The sequence below is a fragment of the Egretta garzetta genome, unplaced genomic scaffold (assembly GCF_000687185.1).
Source record: "Egretta garzetta isolate BGI_Z169 unplaced genomic scaffold, ASM68718v1 scaffold85, whole genome shotgun sequence".
In the NCBI taxonomy this organism is placed as follows: Eukaryota; Metazoa; Chordata; class Aves; order Pelecaniformes; family Ardeidae; genus Egretta; species Egretta garzetta.
The window spans coordinates 3,202,398-3,217,548 of NW_009259718.1; the positions used below are offsets into that span (position 1 = coordinate 3,202,398).

Genomic DNA, 15,151 nt, shown 5'->3' on the forward strand with positions numbered 1-15,151 from the left:
ACAAGCACCACAGGTCTCCAGTAAAGCACACTCTCTAAGTCAGGACAGTCGCTCCCTGTTCCAGGGGCTGAATGCTGGGATTCAGCTGCCTTGGCTGTGGCCACTCCTTCAAGGGGCTTACTCCTGCCCCCCTCACCCCCCAACCTGCATTTAGAGGGGGATACAGTTTGGTTTCTCAATTCCCCTGTGCCAGAAATTAGCTAGCTAGCTCACACGCTTTCTGAGGAGTGGCCAACAGCTTGCATTTAATGCATGTAAAGCAAACCCAAGAAGCCATACGCTGCTGTACATAGCCTGTTACGCCTGATGTATACTCAGGAGGCCCAAGTTTTGTCTTCAGAGAATGCCTGACTGTTTTGGAAAGAGGAGCTGCAATGGGTGTGCTCCATCTTACAGCTGTAGTACCCCAGGCAGCAGAACCAGCCTTGAGTAAGTAGTTCAGAGCCTACTCCAGCTTTAGCCAGGCAGGAGACCTAGACATGACATGCAGTAGATTAACAAATAGCTTTCAAAACTTATTTTATTTTCATGCATTTACTGAGACAGGCAGAATCCACATGTGACTTGGCAAAGTGAGGCACCATTCATCATCGTCTCTCAGAAGGGGATCAGAGGATCATCTTTAGTTTTGCCAGTCTGAAAACTGACAAGTTTGGGACCTTGGTCCTCCTGAGGAAGGCTCTGAAACACCTTTAAGTGGAAATACTCGGTCTCGGAAGCTTGGACCTAGAAACAAAAACAGCAGGCAAGTGAGGATCATGGGTTCGAAGCAGGTTCAAACAAAAGGATGCTCTTTACATACTTGGAAGAATATCTCTGCTCAGGAGCTTAATTTTAGGTGTTTCTCTATTTTTTTACTTCAACAGCTCTTAACCCAAGTCTGGATAGTAACTGGTGGCAGAAACTGTCTACACCTGAAGAGAACTGTAACATAAACCTTCAGACGCATGTGAATGGGAAAATGTGTAGGACTGTTTAGGTGTGGAAGCGCCAGAAGGCACAACAGGAGAAGGGTTTTGCTGGCATCCTCTGTAGGACATCAAGATCCCAGCACATCAGCTTACAGCTTCTTGGGACACTCAGAGCAGGAGACAAGAGGCAATGAGTAAATCTTAATGACTCAAGGGTGGAGCAAGATGCAGGGACAGTGTCAGCTCCTAGAAGGTACAGAAAGATCTGTCCAAGACTGGCACATGGTCCCAAGAAGCAATGACAACCTGAAGGCCAGGATCCCTTGTCTCCAGCCTTAGTGCAAACACGAGTGCCTGAACAGACAACTTGACACGTCTTGGTGCTTGTGGGACTGAGTGTGAGTGGCTGAAACAATTTTTAAAATAAACTCACCTTCCCCTCCAGAAAGTCCTCACATAAAGACTTGCTACGAAGTTGTGCATAATTTCGTACATACAGAGCCAAGCATAACAGGTACTCCACTCTCACTGTGTGAGGTGTACAGCACTAAGGGAAAGTTTAATGCCTTAGGGTCAAAGTGGTTTCTACATGCCTTCTGGTGGCTGCAACGTGACACTATGTTTGTCCCGGTCTGGATTACCCCTCAGCTCTAAGTGTGCTGGTAAAATATTAGTGATGTGGAAAATTCAGAAGTATAAAACAGATCTTGTGTCGGAGCTCATTCCAGTTAATGCTAAAATGCGTAGCTGTGCTCTGTCAACTGTTTCCTTGCAAGTTGGGGAAAAAAAAGACAAATCATCTTTTTTCAGCATTATAAATGGATTTCTTCCAAGTTCAGTAAATGTTAGTTTTCATTTCTGCGTAGTTCAGTCATGAGGCCTAGCGTGGACAGCAGACAAGTCTTTTACATTGCCTAGGGTAGCAGTAAGATGGCACTGATGGAAGAAATACAACTGGGCGTGACTGCTGGCTTTCATAGAATCATAGAATCGTTTAGGTTGGAAAAGACCTTTAAGATCACGACGTCCAACCGTTAACCTAACCCTGCCATCCCACCACTAAACCATGTCCCTAAGCACCTCGTCTGCCCGGATTTTAAATACCTCCAGGGATGGCGACTCGACCACTTCCCTGGGCAGCCCGTTCCAGAGCCTGACAACCCTTTCTGTGAAGAAATTTTTCCTAATGTCCAACCTAAACCTGCCCTGTCGCAACTTCAGACCATTTTTACTTTACTGCAGCCTTCCTATAAATTGTTACTCTTCAGCACTCAGTACCTTGACCACAAAGTGAAAGCAGATCTCACAGGAACAAGGGAAGGATAAAGATCATTCATCTAAGTAAGACTCAGACTAGCCGTATAATAGGTAGTCTGTCAGTACAATCCCCTGGTGCCCACAGAGCAGAAATAACTGTTAGGAATTATTTTAAGGAAGGACCTGGGAAAGAAGAAGGTTTGGCAGGGTCTGTCCTTCCTGGGCTCAACGAAGTATGAGAAGTGTGGAGCAAATGCTCATAATATGTCCCTGCAGAATTACTATCCCCCAACCCCTACCTGACAATTTCTTTAATAAAAAGATTCTGACCCTTGTCAAGGGAGCATATCCTACCAGCCATACATAGCCTGCATACATACGGGGTTAAGATACAGCAGTCACATGCAATGTTTGCTCTACTTCCAGAAAGCCAGCCTGCCACTAAGCAATGCTTTCTGGCCTTCACTTGCAAAATATGCTCAGCAATTTGTATGCGTCACTTCACAGAAAGCTGCGCAAACCCACGGGTAAGGTTTTCTAGAGGATGAATGGTGCCATCAGAGGGCTCCAAATTAAGCATTACTCGTTTTTCCTCTGCAACAGAAAGGGTGTTTTGAAAATCTAGTAAGAACTAGCAGGCAGGCTGTACTTCTGCAGCACATGACACAGAACCAAAACATCAACACACATGCTTGCATGCAAAACTAGTCAGCAGAGTATGACACGCTTGCATAAATTTATTTTAGAATTAAATTCACTCTAACTCTCCATCAGATCCTCAGGCTGACTTCAAATTCATCATAATAAACACAATTGGAGGACATGGAGGCAATAGGAAAGCTACTTTGCCTTGAAAGGAAACAGGAGAGCAGAGTTATGATTAGTTTTTAAATAATTTGAGCTGATAAGGCAATCTGTGGTCTTTGAGTGAGAGGATCCTAAGAAAGTTCATCATTGACATCTGAAGAAGCACGTTCTATAAGTTTTTATATTCCTGTTCCACTGTAGTGCCACACAGAGGAATTTTATAAGCATCTGGAGATGGTCCCTAATTCTGTTAATCACATCAGATGGTTTTCTGCTACATTTACTTCTCTTTCTTGCTACAAGACTCTATGCAAGTCACCTATATTGTTTAACTACAGAGCACTCCCTCCTATAATATATACAAACCTTAATAATGTAGTTTGTCCCAGAAACCACCTGACTCCTATATGATATGGCTTTAAACATGGAAAATGTCATGTTTGTCCTTTCTTGAAAGTCTTGCTTCACCTGTAAAAGAAAGGGAGAAAAGGTTGGCAGGTTCACATGTAGGCTCTTCTTTCACATCTACCACGCCAATTTTCATCCTTTCAAACACACACCCTTAATGAAATAAACCCAGAACCCCCAAAATAATTCAACTTACACCAAGATGTCCAGCCCTCTTTCCTAGCATTGCCTCCAGCATTCTTTAAAATCCTGTTACAATTAGACTTCCTAGTTGATTTCCTCCCGCCCCAAAAGCTGTCCAGCTAAACTGTCTCCTGCTCAGTATAGGGGAACTGCTTCCTACTGCCCTTTTAATTCCTTGGCAAAGTAGCTAGGTACCAAGCCGGGCTCCCTAGCAGGGTGCACCCCGTGTCAACCACACCAGTCAGCCCCCCTCGCCTGCAACACCTGTACCCAAGCCAGTCAGCCTGGGAGGCTGTGGACCTCCGTTGTGTTTTGCAGCCTCAGAGCTGCACTCAATCTGTTTAATGTTTTTCTTAAAGGACTTGCAATAAACAGGGTTATTTCAGAGTATCGAGACAACCACCTGATCAAGTAGTTCCTGAACAACAAGCGATTCTAGTGCTCGTGGAAGCCCTGAAGCTAAAGCTGTAGGTTTAACTAACTACACCCTTCAACATCTAGAACCATTTAACATACAAACTGTAACAGTTAACAATGGTCGAGGACTAAACTATGTACTTCCATCTCCAAAACTGGAAGTACAACCTTTAAATCATAGCCAACAATCAACCTCAGACCTGCACGAATATAATCAGTCCTTCCTAGGTAGTAGCTGTAGTCAATGTAACTCCAGAAGAAACAACGCTCTGTGCTGACAGCATTCACACTCACGGCTCAGATAGATCTGTTTAAGCCCCGTGGATCTTAAAATATGCAGTTCAGAAACCTACAGACTTTTCACATATATATTAAAAAAAAAAAATTTTAAAAAAAGGTGCAACAGTTTTTCCTGAAACACCCAAACTGTAAGGCAAGTTTAAGTTCAGCAGCAATTACAGTGGTACTATCCTCTTAGAGATGAAATACTGTATAACTACTAGGCTGAAAGGGCAGGGGAGCAGCAGGGAGCAGCGGTGGAAGTCTGGCCAGGTGTCTGAGGCATCATGATTTATGCAGCAGTGTAATAGTGTTTTACTATAGTCATTTGCATCTGATGATGCCAATTCCCTATAGAAAGGCAGCTGCAGCAAACGTAACCCGAAAACTTATTTCTATCATCTGGAAAGCATCAACAACCTTCTGCAGGCCGGGTGACAGCCTCTCCTCTGCACATGGCGCCCTTGCCAACGGCTGGACACAGGGCAGAGGCATTCCAGAAGTCAGGCAGAGGAGCGCAGCGTCACTCGCAGCCTGCTCAGGCAGCCCCGGGAGGGGCCGGCAGCGTGTCAGCACTTCTCACCACCCACCTGTTTTGCAGAAACGCACAGAATTAATTGGCTTTCTCAGCAGATTGCCTACAGCTGCCTACCACTCCCATGACACTCCTTCCTATTCAGGCTCCTCATAATCTCTTACTCTGCTCTTCTTCCGAGTAGCTTCCATGGGGCTTCTATCCCCCGGAACCAACAGCTCTGCTTTCAACTCAGGAGCTGCTAACTCTAGCAAACTAGGGAAACTTCAGTTTCCAACCCTCTTCTAGCTGGATGGGTTTGAGGGTTCCTAGGATGCTCCTAAGTGGCAGCTTTTGGTACATATTATTCCTCTCTCAGAACAAAACAAAGCCAGTTCTTTCCAGTTTTATGATCTTTCCCAACCTCTGACTGCTATGTCCCCCATTTGTTATTTATGGACAGAGTCTTCAGTAAAATCAGGCAGGCAGACAGCTCCTTAATCCTCAGATGGAAAAATGTAACATTCCCAAACTCTTATCTAACAGTTCCTTAAATGCAAAACATTCCTCAGTTTTAGGTAACAGCTGTCAAACAAGGAGACTAAATAAATAACATTCCCCAGCTCACTAAGGATGACTACAGACAAGGCACCGGTGTAAGTAAATAATGATGTAATCCCAAGAGCAGACAGACCTTGGCCATCCTAACGTCTGCAGATGCTCTTCAGACCTTCCCTTAGCAGGGCTTGAAATCCCACAGAACTGCATCATTAAAGGGTGACACTGTTATCTGCTGGAAGCAGAGCAGGATTGCCCCAATGTAAGGTTTGTCTCCACAAGAATATTTTCCTTAGAGAACTATACCAAAGCCTCTGCAGTGGAGTGTGAGCTTTTTCAAAGGAAAAGGACCACGAGAGTTCTCTCTCCCGTGCACAGCACATGGCAAAAATTTCATCTTGCAGAAAATAAAAAGTTAACAAATAATTTGTTTTCATTTTCCTGAAGTTACTGAGAATGGAAGAATACCAAAATGAAGATCAGTCCTCATTAGGAATCAAACAGAAAATCTGTGCATCTGCATTTCAGATTACGTATTTGCCCTGTACTTTGTGAGCATTAGCACAGCCTGAAATGAACATTCACATTTTTAAGTGCATGTTTGCTCACTGACAGTTAAGCACTGTAGTTTCATCTCTGATACATGCTGCAATAGAGTAGGATCTTTTGATCATCCATAGCACAGCCTAGCGTTAAAAACATCGCTCGGTATCTGGCATGCTGCACTGTCCTAGCAGTGTGCAAACCGTGCCCTTAGGATATTTCGCAGACTCATTAGTCAAATTTCACAGCCCCCAGCTAGCAGGAGACATTGCCCTCCCTATCTTACACATGAAATAAGAATTGCAAATATACAAAGGTGCCACAAGTCCTTGCCTAGGGTCTCCCCTCCACAGGTAAAAGGGAATTTCTGATCTCTGCAAGCGCTGCTCCTTCAACTTCTTGTGCCAGCATAGGATGAAGTGATACTGCACCCGAGCGATTCAATTGGTATCCTCCAAACAATTTTAGATAATCCTTTTCTCTTTCTGTTCTCCAGTAAATTTTCTCTCCTCTGAAAACCTGTTATCACCACCCCCCAACACATACTCCAGCCCTCCCCCATGCCCAACGCTGGCAACCCCAGCTGTGACTGACCAATGAAGCCCTACAGCAGAAGATGGCTCCGAGGAGCTGGGCAAGGGCAATATGCCTATGAAACTCAGAAAATAATGCAAAGTGTGACTGACCACAGCTTTTTTTTAGTGCATACTACCACATGGTTTGTCCTATCCATGTCCTTCAGTGAGGAATTAATTCTACCAGGTACAATCTTCTCCTTTCAAATACCCCACCTTTAATTTCAGATAAGCAGCCTTAGTGCTGGCATAGTAGAGCTAGTCTTTGGCCTACATGCAAACATGAACTGAACGCAGCCAGTGCTATGGCTGGCTACGGAGAAGAATGACACAGAGAAGTGGTTTGTCTCAGTCTTACCGGTATGCTGCCTACATAGACTGCTGAGAAAATACTTACTGGCAATCAAGGGGATTCCCATTTTCAGCACTACCTTCTTCAGTTCAAACACTGGTTCAGTATCACCACCTGGTCTCCCAGCTTTTGCATAAGCTTCAAGACTTTGCACACAGAGACTTCACCTTTAGATAGGTTGCAACTCACCTCATCAACAATATGCTGGACTTCTGGAGTAGCAGGCCGGGTCTCAGAAAAGCCCCCAGTAATCACCGGGGCAGGTAAGTTCTCTGACATGATGACTGGTTATGAAGAAGCAAGTTCAGCGCAGTCTGAGCAGAGTCGCCAGGCACCTTATATATATACATATACATGTGTCATGGAATCATATGACTTGTACCATATGGAGCAGATGACTAGTCTGTGCACTTAAGAAATGGATCAAAGTCACACCCAGTATTTCCCAACACCATCCAAGATCAGAAGAAAGCATGCAGTAATTTCCTTGACGGAGGTCCCGTTCAACTTGAAACTGTTTTCTCTCAATATCCTTCCAAGTGGGAAACAGAAGCAGATTGCATTTTACTTTCAGTGACTTTATTTCCCTCGGCCTGACCAGAAAGGTGCCAAGCTAAACACCAGAAACAGAAGGGGGAAAAAATTAAATTCTAGGTTCAGGGAAGTACTGCAACTAAGTTATTTCTGATTCTTTCCTATTAAACCTACAGCTCCAGTCAGGCAATCATAATAACTCCTCAATATGCAGTAGTCTTTATGTTTTTAGTGAAACCCTAGTGCCAATTCCCTGGAAGACAAAGTGCGACCCCTTTCACTACAGTAGTTGTGTGTGCACAACAGCTGTTCTAATTTCAAGATACAGACGTCCCACACACTGCTGGAATACCTAACACGCAGAATATACAGTCAGAAGTATTCGTTCTGCAGTTACACATGACACAGCCACATGCATGACTATATAGGAACATGCAAAGCCCAAAACACACGCAGCCCGCTGAGGAAAGGCTAGCGACTGTTAGCAGCCCCACCTGGTAAGGGAGAGCTAACACTTCAAGGTCACAGAAAAACTACTTCCCTCCAGCATTCCTGACATGGGACGGGGTGAAATGAGAGCATGTGCTGCACACGGGCAATGGGCATCTCTGCTAGAAACAAGCCTGCTCATGGCCACAGCAATGGTGACTGCGTAGCACAGACTTATCGGTGTCCTCACCAGCCCACTGACCCTCTGTGGGAGACCAACTGGAAGAACAGAAAATCTAACACCAAGGCCAACTTGTAACCCCCTGGAACAAAGAACTGTTTGATCAGAAGGGTGTGAGCAAGGGCAAGAGATGAAGCTCAGATAATGGAACAGGGTGTGGAGATGCCATAAGCCTTACTGAGGAACGGCCAGAGACAAAACTCAGGTTAAGGGGACAGGGGCATCGAGATTACCTGAGCCTTGCCAAGGAATGCCTCAAACACTTGCAAGACGCAAAGAAAGACCCTGAAGCAAAATCCTCTCAGCTCAGCCCTGAAACGCAACTGCCACCGTGGCAGAGCGGCAGTCCACAGGAGAGCAGACATAAAACGGGGAGGGCAAGTGCCATTGGGTGGGATTTCTGGACAAGCACTCCTACAGACCAGAGACCCCCGTTGGCTGGACCAACGCTGAAACCCGGACCATTGACCTCTCTCCCCCCCACCTCCTCTCCATCCGTCTCTTTACTCTCTTACTTTTTTTTGACTGTAGTAATCAACGTAAGGCATACAAGCACTAAGCATTTCTGCTACCCAATTATTTACCAATGAGCCTAGCTGTGGAATAAAAGTCTGTCCTTACCCACGGACTTTGGGTGTTGCGTATATCCTATTCCAACCAAGAGAATCAGCAAATCTGAATTACTTCTCCCTCCTTCTCTGGCGGGATGCAACACCCACCTCACAGATGATGGGTGATGCAACAGATGGCAAACAAGTACTTCATATCTAACTTCTACTTCATATCTAACTTCAAGGCCTGTTCTTGGGACAAAGGACCTGAGATTGAGAAACTGGGGCTCTAAGGGCCCTAAACGCAGCGGTAGATCGATCAAGGTAAGAGCATGTTACCGACAAGGATGTTGCCGAATTTCCCAGACTTGAGCGGCAGTGTTATGGGAGTGGGTGAAAGGCGGGAGTGGAGGAAAGGGAATGGGAGGAGTTAAAGCTGGAAGCCTACCATTTTCTCCAAATTCACCACTCCAGATGAGGACTTCCTCACAGCCCAATTCGTGGAGGTAACGACAATTCAAGCTGATGAACTCAAACTCCTTCTTTTGCACAAGACCCTGCTGATTCTCTCAACCGCTGTCACCTTCCACCAAGCCGTTGCCAGGCATCTTATTTGCACAGCAGGACAGATGAGCTAACTAACTGGAAGAGCCAGCTCACCTTACCGAGGAGGCCAGAAGCCACACAATGCGTCCAACAACCATGCAGCACCAGTGCTAAACCAGGACATTTTATAAACTCCACTCACCATGATGCAGATCTCACTAACTTCCCTTGGGAAGAGATGTTGATAAGGTCCCCAAGGCAGCACCACCCCTCTGGAGAACCCCTGATTCTGGTTCCTAAGAAATACAGGCGTTAATGTTGTGTGGAAAACACTCATTGGACTCCCTATATTCTGGGTTTGCTGGTCTTTGACTTTAAAGCGTAAGAATGGTTTGGGGTTTTTTCCCCCAGAAGGCACGGAGTTGTGCAGAAGGGGAGGAAAATCAACACTAATTGTCAGGAAGCTGACGCTAAAGTTGACACAGGCCAATCAGTCTGGGTGGTTTTTTGTGGGAGTTGTAAGGGCGTCCCAAAATCCAGTGCTATTTCTCAGATTGGGATGCAGTACTCATCCTGCACACATAGTTGATGAAGTTGCTTTGAAACGCTGATGTTTCACAGACCTGATGTCAAAGATGATCGCCGGCAACGGACTACCCTAGGCAACCCTCACCTGCACCTCCCTCTGTTAAGCTTTGGATGTAATGAAACGGCATTTGGAACGTTGCCTTGAAAAGAACAGCCGTCCCCATTGCATCTCTCGCACAACATCAACAACCTAGTGAGTGTCACCCCTTTAGCACTGGAGACATGTTTGATACCATATACCATTCCTGCCTACACTCACCATTTGCACAGACAGCAATTTCTCTTCACGTAACTGTACTGCTGTTACCTTGGAGAATCTGTGCTGGGAGAACGGCACTACTGCTCTTCATAGTTTTAAAGCTGAGTAACATCTTGAACTAGTTTTAAAGCTGAGTCACACTTGCACACTTGCAGGACAAAGTTATCATATCCCTGCCTAGGCTGAGCCTATGGTACCAGTAAAGAGCCTCTTCCCCTCAGCCTGCTTCAAGACAACCAAATTCTATCCTTAAAAAAACTTCTGTAGAGCGATTACCTATTTCATACATCTTGAGTGTGTACAGGCTGCAGAAGACAACAGCAATGAGTGTCAGAAAAAACCCCACCTCTTTCTATTCCACGGAAGGAAGAAGGAAGAAGGAAGCACACACTTGAGAGAGCTTTCCAAGGAACCGGGAGCTGCCCAGCTATATTCACCATTTCCAAATAAGAGGAAAGTCCCAGCAGAGGGGGAAACTGCCTGCAGGAGATCGAGACACTGGGCAGGGGCATCAGTTGTGCTTTCTCTTCAAGTGTCTTTACTCGCAGAAATAGAGTTAGAACCAGGAAAAGGATGAAATCCTGGTATTTGTGGCGTCCACTGTATGATTCACGTGTGACATCAAGCCGCTCAGTAATTCTGTAGACCACCTTGACGGTAAAGTTGAAGCAGGATTCAACTGCAGACTAGGCGTGATCCTATAACGCACCGGGGTCACTAGAGACAGAGATTTTACCTGCCTTGGCCCACAGCTCATACCAATGCCATTTACATACCATCACAAAACATCTCACTTCAGAGGCAGGTCTTAAGTACTCAAAAAATAGCAAAGCCTTTTTCTCCTTCCCTGTGCCCCAAAGCATGGCAGGCAATTCCAGTTACTCACCTTAATGTTCCACTAACTTCAACGGCACGATTCAAACATCCTGCAATCCACGTGATTTGCCACGTACTGTAAGAGCCCTCTCTGCTCAAAGCAAGCTAAAGAGAGTAATTCAACTTCTTAGTGCAACCCTCTGTATACAAGCGGCAAACACCTGAAGAAGGGATGTTTGGGACTCAGAAGTCTTCTTGTGATGTCAGGAGTTTTTCCTATGCAGGTTTGTATAGATCTACTTGTTTGGCCTTATATTCAAATGAGAACTCTGAACCAATGCTGCTACGTGTCAAGTAGTTCAGAACAATGCTGGTAGCTCTTACTTTCAGGGATGCTGAACCTACACTTGCTAATCATTGTGCAGTTTTTATTTCCTTTCAGGTTTTAGTAGATTATTCACACAAACACACCATGTTCACTCATAGTTTGCCAAGCACCAATTCACGGAGAGCCCTGTCCTCCCTGCTCAGAACTGGTTTTTACTATTTCTTCCCCTCTAAGACTGCTGAAGCTGCAAGAGTTCAAGAAAGATGCCAGTTTCGCATTCCATTTGAAAATTATTTTAATACTATAAAACTCATTTGTTCACATATTTTGTACAAAAGATGAATTGTTTTCTCTTAATTACAGGAGAATCATTTCAACCTTGAGATTTCAGCTAAGTAGGTCCAAAACAAAACAAGACTGGGTTCTACTGGTTCTGGAGGGTCCCAATGCAGCTCACCCAAGGTCTCTTTCCAGTTTGGCTCTCATGGTTATGGACCACCTTGATGGAAGATACCCCACATCATTGACTCTTCGGAGGCTTGTAGTGAATTCGGCAACGCTCATTAAATACCTGAGACACCAAAACAGAAGAGCAAAAGCTAAATTAGTCCTCATCCAGATGATGAGAACTTCAGAGCTAGTTCAGACAACTATCTCTTCACATAGCACCCATCTCAAGCTGCCCAGCCCTGCTGTACCAATAAATGGTACTTACCAAGGCATCTGTCTCCATTCACCTTCTCTCCTGGCTTTAGGGAATCCAAAGTTTGCAGCCTGATGCTGCGGGACTGCACAGCACTAAAAGTGTTCTCCCTCAGAAAAGGCAGGCTTATAATCCTGGTAGTCTGTTATCCTCAAAGATGATGATGCCCTTTTTTTTTTTTTTTTAAAGAAAGAGGTAAATTATCAGAGGAAGGCTCCTGACTAGCTGCGTTCTGTTCAGTTCAATCTGGCATTCAGATTTGGACACTGTATTTTCTCTTTCCTTAGCAAATGCGTTTTGCATTGTTGTGACAACTAAAAGGAGGTGCAAGGGCTCTTGGAAGCCACATTCACACTTTCAGTTATCTGACCACAGGTGCTGATGCTGCCAGCCCTCCTATTGCAAAGGGCATACTGCTCTTGCCTCACTCACCTCTGGCACCCTCTCTGGGTAAAATTTAGCACACAGAACCAGAGACTGAAGATCATGTTCATTTAGTTTGAACCGCAGGCCTTGTCAAGTAGACTGCTTACCCTAAGGAAGGCCAATAAATGTGACTATTTAAAGTAAGGCAGTCTGAATCAAAAGTTCACACCAAAGTTACAGGTTCTCTTTACAAGCAATTTAGTTGTTTATCGTTTCGGCACCAAACTTTGTCCAGCGCATGTCCTGAAAATGACACGAGCACCACCTAGCACCAAGTTGAGGCACTGGCAGTTACTAGTTCCCCCACCAGCACTCCTGGAAGAGCCAAGCTGTCCAGAGACTCTTCAGATCCAAATAGCTGTGTGTCCTGGTTTCGGCTGGGATAGAGTTAATTTTCTTCACAGTAGCTAGCATAGTGCTGTCTTTTGGATTTAGTACCAGAAGAATGTTGATAACACACTGATGTTTTCAGCTGTTGCCAAGTAGTGCTCAGACTACTCAAGGACTTTTTGAGCTTCTCCTGCTCGCCCAGGTGCATAACAAGCTGGGAGTACAGCACAGCTAGGACAGCTAACCCAAACTGACCAAAGAGCTATTCCATACCATAGAGCGTCATGCTCAGGGGGGTTATTCGGCCGGTCGCTCACGGGCTGAGCGACCACAGCTCAGGCTGAGCGATCGCAGCTCGGGACAGCTGGGCATCGGTCAGCGGGTGGTGAGCAATTGCATTGTGCATCACTTGTTTTATATACTCTGTATATTCTCTTACCATTATTATTATTACTATTGTTATTCTTCTCTCTTATTAAACTGTCTCTATCTCAACCCACGGGTCTTACTTTTTTTTTTTTTTCTTTTCTCCGATTCTCTCCCCCATCCCACAGAGGGAGGAGGGGGAGTGAGCGAGCGGCTGCATGGTGCTTAGTTGCCAGCCGGGTTAAACCACGACACTGTGATCTTCAGGATGTCAAGTTTTGCAAACTCTTCCATTGGCTTCACGTGCAAAGTGAGTGGTCTTGTAATTTTGTGGAAGTTATGCATCACATTTTATATAAATAAATTATTTTAAACCGTATCTTCCTAGAATCTCCTACAGTTGATCTCCTTATTCAGAGTTCAGAACCTATGGCAACTTCAGCAAAACTGAAGTTTGCAGCGTGCATTAGTTTTAGCATAAACTCTTAATAAATTGAGTAATTTTCAACTTATTGTCAGATTTAATTTACTTTAATAAGCAGACACATATTAGAAACTGCTTCATATTGCAGAACACAAAAGTCACAATACAGTTTCTTTCACACGCACACAGCCTGTCCCACTACATTACCACATGCAATGGAGACCTCTGGAAGAGTTAAGAGTATGTAAAGGTCTGAGATCAGGTAAGTGATAGAAGGAAACTGTAGAAATTAAGAGCCACAAAGGGTTCCCATTCAGAAGCATTTTGATACTAAGCAAATTGCACCATTTTGTCCATTGTCTGTCAGAGATTTTAAGGGCATATATGTCTTAAAGGGTACTGGAAATACACTCTAAAACACTAAGGGTCTCTCGCATCAAACACCACATCAAAAAAATTGCAGCTTCCCCCTTGCTATCATGCAAATTTTTAAAGCATCTTTAACAGTAACTCTGCAGCTTATGGAAGGAAAATCAATACTGCAATCTTACTAACACTGCCTCCTACTTTTAGGATCATTGACCCACAGATCTCTGTGTGTTACTCAGGCCAACTAACTCCATTGCTCTCCCTGTGAAGTGCCATTCTCCTTTTTCAGACGGGGAAAACAGCGCCTGAGAAACCTCAACATTCATGTTACTGTGTAGAAGTTGGATTTTGCTGTCTTTTAAGCATTAATACAAAACACTCCAATAAAAAACTCCGGAGTGGAGGTGCTGTACAGAGACTAATGCAAGTGTCTTGTTTTGGAAGTCAATTCCTTGTTTGGTATCAGCCAAACAAAATTCCACTGCATGCATTTCTGTAAAGCAGCATCTTTCTGTACAACACTATTGCTACAGCTACCCAGAGTAAATGTTTGAAAATAACTTTTTGTTTCCTAATCAGATTTTTCCAATGAGTTTTCAGTTCACTAGGGTTAATGTAAATATGCAAATTTCCAAATAAAAGTCTGCAACAATAAAAAAGAGTGGAGGTCCTCGCCTGCAAACCAATAATCACTTCCATGTAACAAATTGCATTCGGTCTACAACTATGACCGGGTCTAATTCCTTCAGTGAAATATTTTTACAGGTAGCTAAAGGAGACATTTATGCCTATATTCAGATGGAGACAACAGCAGAGCTGGAGATCCAGACCCCAAAATACCTTTCTCTTCAAGCCCTACTTCAAACAGTAGCAGGCTAAGATATCTCTGCACCATGCATACCTCTCTATTTATAAACAAAATGTTCTCCATCTTCAAGAAAAAGCGGACATTTCTGTCACTAGCAAAAGCTTAATGCAGCTACAGGAAATCACTGGCATCAGTGCTAACTTTGGTGCCAACTCAGTGCTTCAGAATGGAGATAGTGTGGGACGGGTCTTTCCCCCGCCCCTTTTAAATAAAACTGACAGCAGAGTTGGCATAAAATGTTTGCCACTGGTGGTCTGCAGCATGTTGTTAAGGCTGTGGTATTGCTTAGTCATATCAGAGCTGGCTTTAAATTAGTTAAGCTTAAGGGCATGATTAGCTTTTTCAGACAGTACAGAGGCAGTACCAACAGCAAAGCATACCTGGAAAAACGTGTAGATGCTCATCTAATCGGCCTGCACTGAGCTGTATTGTGGCAACTGGACCTCCAAGAATGCACAAGCCGTACTGCATTTATGCTGATGCAGTCTAGAGAACTAAAATCTTGATGCAGAGATTAAAAAGGGAGCTGCAGCTAGTATTGGCTATTTGCAACAATTCTTTTTGCTTTC

General features: G+C 44.4%; 2 protein-coding genes across 2 annotated transcripts in view; both read right to left on the bottom strand.

Moving 5' to 3' along the window:
- Nucleotides 1–597: 597 nt before the first annotated feature.
- LOC104126584 (cystatin-A) lies at nt 598–7,425 on the bottom strand. Its single transcript, XM_009639174.2, has 3 exons — nt 6,994–7,425; nt 3,342–3,443; nt 598–726 (listed from the first exon to the last, which is right to left on the bottom strand). Exons 1-3 carry the CDS (start codon nt 7,081–7,083, stop codon nt 598–600), a joined length of 321 nt encoding a protein of 106 aa, XP_009637469.1. The 5' UTR covers nt 7,084–7,425.
- A 3,966-nt stretch (nt 7,426–11,391) lies between these two features.
- LOC104126585 (coiled-coil domain-containing protein 58) overlaps nt 11,392–15,151 on the bottom strand; it is a 9,273-nt gene continuing 5,513 nt past the window's right edge. The window contains exon 4 of the mRNA XM_035894569.1: nt 11,392–11,667. Within this exon, the coding sequence (XP_035750462.1) occupies nt 11,617–11,667 (51 nt within the window). The 3' untranslated portion in view covers nt 11,392–11,616. The remainder of the gene's footprint in view (nt 11,668–15,151) is intronic.

Bases quoted from the DNA above. Each gene is read 5' to 3' on its own strand.
- LOC104126584 (XM_009639174.2), bottom strand. From the start codon at position 7,083: ATGTCAGAGAACTTACCTGCCCCGGTGATTACTGGGGGCTTTTCTGAG. The intron at 3,444-6,993 runs GTGAGTTGCAAC...TTTCTTTTACAG, and splicing joins TCCAGCATATTGTTGATGAG to GTGAAGCAAGACTTTCAAGA. The intron at 727-3,341 runs GTTTGTATATAT...TTTTGTTTCTAG, and splicing joins GGACAAACTACATTATTAAG to GTCCAAGCTTCCGAGACCGA.